The sequence below is a fragment of the Cuculus canorus genome, chromosome 24 (genome assembly GCF_017976375.1).
Source record: "Cuculus canorus isolate bCucCan1 chromosome 24, bCucCan1.pri, whole genome shotgun sequence".
Taxonomy (NCBI): domain Eukaryota; kingdom Metazoa; phylum Chordata; class Aves; order Cuculiformes; family Cuculidae; genus Cuculus; species Cuculus canorus.
Window position 1 is genome coordinate 6,858,239 of NC_071424.1, and position 8,340 is coordinate 6,866,578.

The window sequence follows — 8,340 nt, forward strand, 5'->3', positions numbered from 1 at the left end:
AGGTTAGCGGGGATATTCGGGTCCCTTCAGACATAGCTATTTTTTAAAAAAAGGAAGAAGCAGGATGTTCTCCTGGGCTGGAAGAGGCACCGAGGTATAAAAAACATCTATTCTTAGCACACAAATTATATCAAGGATGATTAACCATAGAAACAAACTAACTGGGGAATTGTGGCTTCCCCTTTCCGGGAGTCTCAGTTCAAGACCACGCATGGATCACAAGGGCAGAGGGAGGGTTCCGTGTTACATGGCCTGAATTGTGCAGCTGGTGGGATTATATCATAGAGTCATGGAATGACTAGGGTTGGAAGGGACCTCCAAGCCCACCCAGTTCCACCCCCTGCCATAGGCAGGGACACCTCCCACTGGATCAGGGGCTCCAACCCCCATCCAACCTGGCCTGGAACCCCTCCAGGGATGGGACAGCCGCGACTGCTCTGGGCAACCTGGACCAGGGCCTCCCCACCCTCACAGCAAAACATTTCTTCCCAAGATCTCATCTCAATCTCCCCTCTTTCAGCTGAAAACTGTTCCCCTTGCCTTATCCCTGCCCTCCCTGATCAAGAGCCCCTCCCCTGCTCTCCTGGAGCCCCTTTCAGTCCTGGAAGCTGCTCTGAGGTCTCCCCAGAGCCTTCTCTTCTCCAGGCTGAACAAGCCCAGCTCCCTCAGCCTGTCCTCATGATCTCACCGTCTTTCTGGTTTAAATCTGTGAAAGTATTCTCAAACCTGTCACTGACTCTTCATAAGCAATGAGTTTACCTCATTCTCCTTCCCAACATGCTTTGAGATCTGAGAGGGAGAATTGAGCAAAGCTATTTCCAGACTCAAAGAAATAATGTTTCACAATGTAAGTCACTGATCTCTCCTCTTCTTCAAGGAAATATTTGCATTGTTGCTTTCCCCCTGCTGACTCCCCTTTGCTCTGACGTGCCCCTTGCAGGCTGCCTGGGGTGTGGGTGGACTTGAGCTTGCTTATAGGTTTGTGTTTCGCTGCTGGTGTCTGAGCTGGAGAAGAGCCGCGTGGCTGCAAGCTCTGCTGATTTGCTTTTCAACCCTTTTAGTAAGTCTAACACAAGATGCTACTGGTACCTGTGAACCTGGTCTCACTGCTGTGCTTAGACATCACAGCTGTATGGTCAGGTCTCTGTTTTAAACCCTGACAGATTTACTGTGTCCTTGCAGTAAAGGACACAGTAAATATCCTTTTCAAAGGATATCAGAGTGTCATGGAATGGTTTGGGTTGGAATGGACCTCAAAACCCGTCCACTTCCACCCCGTGCCATGGGCAGGGACGCCTCCCACTGGATCAGGGGCTCCAAGCCCCATCCAACCGGGTCTTGAACACCTCCAGGGATGGGGCAGCTGCCACTTCTCTGCATTTTCCAAAATCCATGTAATTTCTGAAGTGCCACCTTCTCCAATGTCACCAGGCAGCAGCATGGAGCAGAACTGCTCGGATCAACCCCTAACTTGCTTTATGAGGGCGCTGCGCGCAGTCAGCACCCTGGTCCCCTGCGCACTGTGCCCCATCCCTCATCACCATCCCAGTAAGACTTTGAGAAAGCTTCAGTTTTCAGACCCCTGCGTTACTGCCCTGCTTGACCTGTAGTTTATTTTCCCTGACCTGAGGCTGCTTTTCTTCGAAGGAGGGAACACCCTTGGCCTGGGAGGAATGAAATTTTATAAGGTTGATTTTTAGTTTTCAGAGAGCTGCCTTCACTGGAATCCAGTGCAGTGGGGTTACAGCCAGGAAACATTTCAAGAGGCATTTGCTTTACATATTCTTCTGTTCCTTTCTCTTCAAATAAATCCCCCCAGTTGCACCGAAGCCTATGTGCAAGGCATGGCCACTGTCAGAACTTCCAAGTACGTTGTAGAACCGGGGTGGCTGCTCTCTGCTGTGACTTCTGGGAACCTGTGGCAGATGATGTCTACCAGAGGAAGTGGCAGAGCTTGACATCACTGCCTTGTTGTAGTGATGGACACAGTCAAAGACTGCAAAGCCACCACAAGCAGTGACGCAGAGAGGACAGGATCGGTCCACCCGCAGACCCAACAGTGGTTGAGCTGTCACAGTGCACAGGACTGGAAGGCACCGTGCAGTGTCGTTGGTATCAGATGAAGCTCAGGAGGAAACAGGGAGTGCAGTGTGAGACAGCAAGTGTCCCATTTCTGTGGGCTCCTGAGCTCTTTGGTGATGGGTAATAACAGTCATGATGCTGTTCTGGGGACAGCTGTGTCGTGGATGTGCCTGTCACGTCACCACTGGGTCTGGTGAGACACTTAGAAGTTCCCAAGCTGAAGCTCCAGCCAGCCCAGCACCGTGTTCCCTTTCCCCAGTATCCCACTGGGCTCCACTTTCCCCCTCTCTTGCAAAACCTCCCCTCTGGAGCATCCACCAGCAGCGCCAGCCGGGACAGGGTCAGGCACGTTGGCGCCAGGCACAGCTTGGCCCGGCCCGACTGGGAAAAGGGGGAATTGCTCCAACAGGAGGAGAGCTGGCAGCTGCCCCAAGAGCCGCCTGCGCTCAGCGGTGGTCGTGGAGGGGCTGCAGATGGGAGGAAACAGCAGGAGGTTGTGTCAGAGCTGGAACTCCAGCTTAGGAGGAAGGAGCAGGTTTGAGGGGGATTTTGGATTTGGGGAATTCCTCTAAGATCCGCCTTTGAGAGAGAAGTCATTGCTAAGCTCTTACTGGTGCCGCTCGTGCCCGTGTGTGACCCCATTCCATCCCACACTGATTGCCTGCAGGGCTGCTGGCACCCGTGGTGCGAGATGTGCCTCCTGTGTCACCTTGCAACGGGCAGTACAGTCTCCTTCCAGTCTCTGAACAACCCCTGAAGGTCACCTGCCTGCAGAGTGGGAAGCGAGAGGAGACAGGAGGGGGTTTTGCTAATGAGAAATGCTGGAAAAGTCTTGTTAAAACTGTTTCTTCCTCTTTCCAACCAAAAGCTCTCTGGCCTTTGTCTGTGTCATGACCCATGGTTGAGCTCCAGCATTCAAAATTGAGCACCAAGGAGGTATCTCCAGTGTCAGTGTGTTTTGCCAGTCCTCTGGCCGTGGCACACGCATTTACATTAAACGTGTATGAGCTCCCAAAGAGGTTTAGTTTTGTTCCAAGAGATTTTGCAAGCTAGACTTGGTCCAGTCCTGAGTTAGAATGTCAAACCTTCATTTTCCCCTTTAGTCCTGGCACAACAGAACAAACAAATCAGAAAAAAACAGCTTTATTGTATTCTGCCAAGCCCTTAGAGCCTCTGGGAACAGGTTTGGGATGAAACAGCTCAGAAACAGTTCCTGCCCTCCCAGACTGATCCTGACCAAGTGCTGGGGCCGTGGCATCGCTTCTCACCACAAGCTTTCCTGGCTCCGAGGGCTCCCTGCTGTGCTCGTTGCCCCCCTCGGCCCCTCCACCCCTGATGCCCTGTTTGTAAAAATCCTGGCGATGTTATGGAGAAATTATCGACATGAAGAGTGCGTTGGGTGCAGGAGCAGGTGTGGGAGGGAGGCTCTGCACGCTGCTGCAGCGCACGAGCGTTGAGGAGGACACAAGCCAAGCATCCAGCTGCCCCGTCCCTGCTGTTCCCTCTGGGTCGCAGGGCTTGTCCGGCCACAGCGCTGGGTTGTAATCCCACCTTGTCTTTGTCTCTCTGCAGATTTTAACAGAGCTGAAGTCAGACAACCAAAGGCTGAAGGACGAGAACGGAGCCCTCATTCGTGTCATCAGCAAGCTCTCCAAATAGGAAGCCCGAGCAAAGGCAGGACAAAGAGGGGTGCCCTGTGCGAGCTGCCAACCCTACCACCAAGCCCTACCCCCTCTTTTCCTCCTGTTGAAAGTACAGCAAGAGTTTCAGCCATGGCATCAATCTGTCACACCAGCCTTGCCCTGCCCTTTGCTGTACGGCCCCTTTCTGCCCTCATTTCCCCACAACGCACATCCCTGCTGGTTTATGGTTTTTAAATGAAGCATGTTGTGGTATCTCAGGCATTTTATTCAAGGGAGAAGAGAAACGTGAGGACTGGGTTTGAGCAGCCAAAACTTCTTCCAGAAGCCCAGTATTTGGTGTTGGGCTCCGGTCTGGAGTAGGTAACTCCTATTTTAAAAAGTGATGCCTAAAGAACTAATCCAGCACATCCAAGCCCTTTAGAGGTGGGAAATGTGAACGTGGGCTGGGGCTCTGAAGATGCACATCAGCCCTCCTGAGATATGGGACTCTGGTTAAAATGGGACACTGTGAAAGCCACCAGGGCTGATTTCTGTAACAGGCTGATGGCAGCTGCTTTGCACAGAGGCCTCCTTTCATCCCAGTACACCGAGTCTTTTATTTAATATAAGGTTTCCAACTTGTTCAGTAACATCAGCGCTGACTCTCAGCATCAGACCCCTTATCCCTCACCCCACTTTTCCTCTGCAGCCGGCGGCTTTGGCATCATGCTGTGTCTTTCCAGGGCTCCTGTCTCAGTAGTTGGTAGCATCTGCTAATTGTGCCTGCATTCTTGCTCCTTGGGACAGGATGTCACACAGACACTTGCTGAGCTTTCTGAAGGACAAGCTTGAACCCCTAGAGATCCTCTGCTGCTTTCATGTGTGTGTGAGCGTGAATCACCTTGCAGGGAGCTGTGCCCACCGCAGAAACCAGCTTCTAGCAGCCAGCTGGAGTATTTTCCTGTTGTCTTCATGAAGGCAGAACCCTGTAGAGGACTCTGGTCTGGTATTACAGGTACTTTGCTTTGATTTGCAGCAGGAGTCTGACCCGGCTGACAGGCAGCACTGGTTTGTTTGTAGCGAGAGGGAACGTTGAGGTCCAATCCCACCCGTCTGCGAGGGAAAAGGCTTGGCACAGCTGGGTTTCAGGGCAGAAGTGCAGGGAGCAGTGATCACGTCTCCCCGCATGCTTTGGAAAGGTGTGGGGCCACTGCATCAGAGGGACAAGGAGCTTCCCTTGGGAATGTTGCTAACTATTGCTGGGATGAAAGTCTTTTAATCTGTCAAAAGCTTGCAGTAAGCCTTGACCTTGAAGGAAACCTCAAAAAAAACCCCTCTTTAATGTCAGACATACTCAGAACAGTTTGAAATTGTTCTCCTGATGGGCATTTAGACAGTGGCTACTCTGCATGCTGTGAGGGTTTGATGATAGCAGAGTAACCTGTCATCAGATCTGTTGAGCTTCCCCTTAATCAACTCCTCTCGAGTGATATCTTTCCTCTCAAAGAGACTTCTTGCTGTAGCCAAACCACTTTCCCATCTACAACCTTCCATCCTTGTCTTTTCACTTCCTTTGTCCTTTGTTTTCCCTGCTCCGTCTGGCTGAGAGGTGCAGTCCCAGCCACGGAGTGCGGAGGTTGCCATGAAGAAGTTCTGCCCACGTTCCCTGTGCTGACTCTGGGCTCGAGGCTCCCACTGGGCTGGTGGGACTCTTTCTGCTATGAGAGAGAGATGAGATACTTGAGCATAATTCTTGAGCTTGCTTAACAGATGTGTCTCTGTCAGTCAGTCCTGGGCTTTTTGGACTTTGGCTGGTTATTCCTTCAGAAAGCATGTTTGTTTTCCTCTCCCTTGTTTTTTTTTCTTTGTTTTTTTTTTTTTTTTTTAATCAGTTCTCCATTTTTCCCCTCCCCGTCCTGCCTCTTGCCACCTCTCTAGCTCTTAGAGCTCCCAGTTTTTTCCCAGGCGGCTCAAGACAGAGGTTCCTCTTCCACCGCTCTTCAGCCAGCGGAGCTGTTTTTGCACGGCATGAGATGCCGTTTCTCCTGGTACACTGAGGCCCTTCCTCTGCTGCTGTGCTTCGGGGAGGAAGAGACCAAAGCCAGTAATGGCGTCAGGGTTTCTGCAGAGCACTGCCTAAGCCAGGCATCTTTTTTATATTACTTTATTTTAACCCTGCTATATTTAACAGCTTTAAGTCTTGAGATCTGGTCAATGCTTTTTCTGCACGCCGTTCCCACTTGGTGCACTCTTTATGTGAGTACTTCTGCCGTTCTTGATGTTTTTTTCTCTTGGTGACGCACTCCTCGCTTCAGACTTGGGCTCCCTCAGCTCGGAGCAGGAGTCCAGTCCCTTCTGTGCCGTGTGGAGAAGCCGCTCGCCCGCTGGGGCTGCTGGGAGTGGCTTAGCGCCCACGCAAGCCTCTCAGGTTGTGTATCCCAGCAGGACGAGGGAGGAGATTTCAGACTAAAGATCCTGTTCTTCTCACGAGGCAGGTTCCTGGCAGCATGAAGAAGCCTGGTTTCTGTTTTAGGGAGAGGGTTCAACCCGATCTGACAAATCCATCCTGCACTGACGTTTTGCCCCTTCCTACCAGGACACTCGTTGCATTTTATCCTGCGGAACAGGCTGCAAAGGGTGCAGAAGGCTTCGTTCCTCTGTGTGGTACCTTGCAAAGCCAAACCACTTTAGATTAAGTGTCTGCTTAGCACTGGATTATCCCCTGAACTCTGACCAGGGGAGAGGACCTGCCAACAGTTCAGCCTCGCTGAGCAGCCAAAGCTGTGAGCATTTGGTGAGGACGATGCAATTGCAACCCAAATTTGAGATTCGTTTGGTCTCGCTGAACGCCTGACATAACCAGTGCACTGAGGAGGTAGCGAGTAGGACCCCGCACACTCCGCGCTTGGGACAGAGTGCAGAGCGGGCGGTTTTTAAAGCTGATCCCTATTTGAACCAGAGCATTTGCCAGACGTGATCTCCGTTGGAGAGCACGAGCTTTTTTTTCTAAGCAATTGCTTGGGGTGAATTCATTTTTATTGCTTGGGGTGAACCCACCTATTGTGGCTGCGAGTTTGATGATGGCTCGTTGTAAATAAACTCCTTGGAGAAGCAGGACTGGCTTACGAGATGGGGAGAGAATGTATTTTTATGCAACTTTTGAGTGGCCTTTCAAACCCTGAGATGAATGATTTGTTTTACTGGTTGTTGTTATATAGTGTTATAAGTATTATGTGTTTGAAAGTTTGGGAATAATATTCACATCTATGATGCTTGTAAACACAACAGTATTTATAAATGAATAAAATAAGAGTTGATAAAATAGAAGCTTTGACTTCGCTTTCATCTTTCTGGAGCTGCCGGTTTTTTAGATTAAGATGTCCTGTTGCTCTCGGTGTTTCCATAGCACGACTCGATCAACCAGCTGTAAATCAAGGCAAAACGCGCTGCAGCTACAGGAGGACACGGGGAGGGCAGCACTGCCCTGCAGGAGAGGGACCCATCTGACACTTCGGACCCACAGTGCAGTTCAGGCCCATCTCCGTCTAAGGTCAGGTTGAACTCGAGCAGAGGCTCTGAGCAACCTGATTCAGTTGAAAATGACCCTGCTGATGGCAGGAAGGTGGGACTGGATGGGCTTTCAAGGTCCCTTCCAACCCAAACCACGTTGTGATTTTGTGTTGAGCCCTATATTTACACTGCAATAAGCGCATAGCAACAGGACGGGCATTGGTGCCACATCTTGGAGCCTTTGTCCCGTGTGAGATTTCTAGAAACCTCTGTGTATCTGGGTCTTCAGAAGTGGTTGTGGCAGCTTGAGCTCTTCCCCTTGGGGTCAGGGGTGCCCAGCGCCTCTGCAAAGCAGGGCAGGACCTAGACAAGAATTGATCATAGAATCACAGAGTGGTTTGAGTTGGAAGGGACCACAAAGCCCATCTGGTTCCACCCTCTGCCATGGGCAGGGACACCTCCCACTGGATCAGGGGGCTCCAAGCCCCATCCAACCTGGCCTTAGAATCACAGAATCACTGGGTTGGAAGGGATCCACTGGGTCATTGAGTCCAACCATTCCTAACACTCTCTAAACCATGCCCCTCAGCACCTTGTCCACCCATCCCTTAAACACCTCCAGGGAAGGTGACTCAACCACCTCCCTGGGCAGCCTATTCCAAGCCTTGAACACCTCCAGGGATGGAGCAGCCACCACTGCTCTGGGCAATCTGGGCCAGGGCCTCCCCACCCTCATCGTGAAGAATTTCTTCCTAATGTCTCATCTAACTCTTTCCCCCTTCCAATTTAAAGCCATTCCCCCTTGTCCCATCACTCCAGGCCTTTGTAAAAGTCCCTCCCAGCTTTCCTGGAGCTCCATTTCAGCACTGGAAGCTGCTCTAAGATCTCCCCAGAGCCTTCTCTTCTCCAGGCTGAACAACCCCAACTCTCCCAGCCTGTCCTTGTAGCAGGACCAACCCGAATGTGTTGGGGGTGAAGAATTTGGTGGGGTCCTTTGATGTCCCCACCTGCATCTCACATCTGGGCCAGCCTCAACCAGCCAAGGCTCACGGCTGCCTGGAGAGATCTCCCCCCGTGCATGAGCACCCCCGTGTTTTGGGGGGACCTCACAGGGATCCCCCATCCC

General features: G+C 51.4%; 1 protein-coding gene across 6 annotated transcripts in view; it reads left to right on the top strand.

The window, feature by feature from the left end:
- The window catches only part of PPP1R12B (protein phosphatase 1 regulatory subunit 12B), a 131,194-nt gene extending 124,169 nt beyond the window's left edge, over positions 1-7,025 (top strand). For all 6 annotated transcript variants that reach the window (XM_054087978.1, XM_054087974.1, XM_054087977.1 and 3 more), the window contains one exon: positions 3,655-7,025. In XM_054087978.1, coding sequence (XP_053943953.1) covers positions 3,655-3,661 — 7 coding nt within the window. In that variant the 3' untranslated portion in view covers positions 3,662-7,025. The remainder of the gene's footprint in view (positions 1-3,654) is intronic.
- Positions 7,026-8,340: the final 1,315 nt, after the last annotated feature.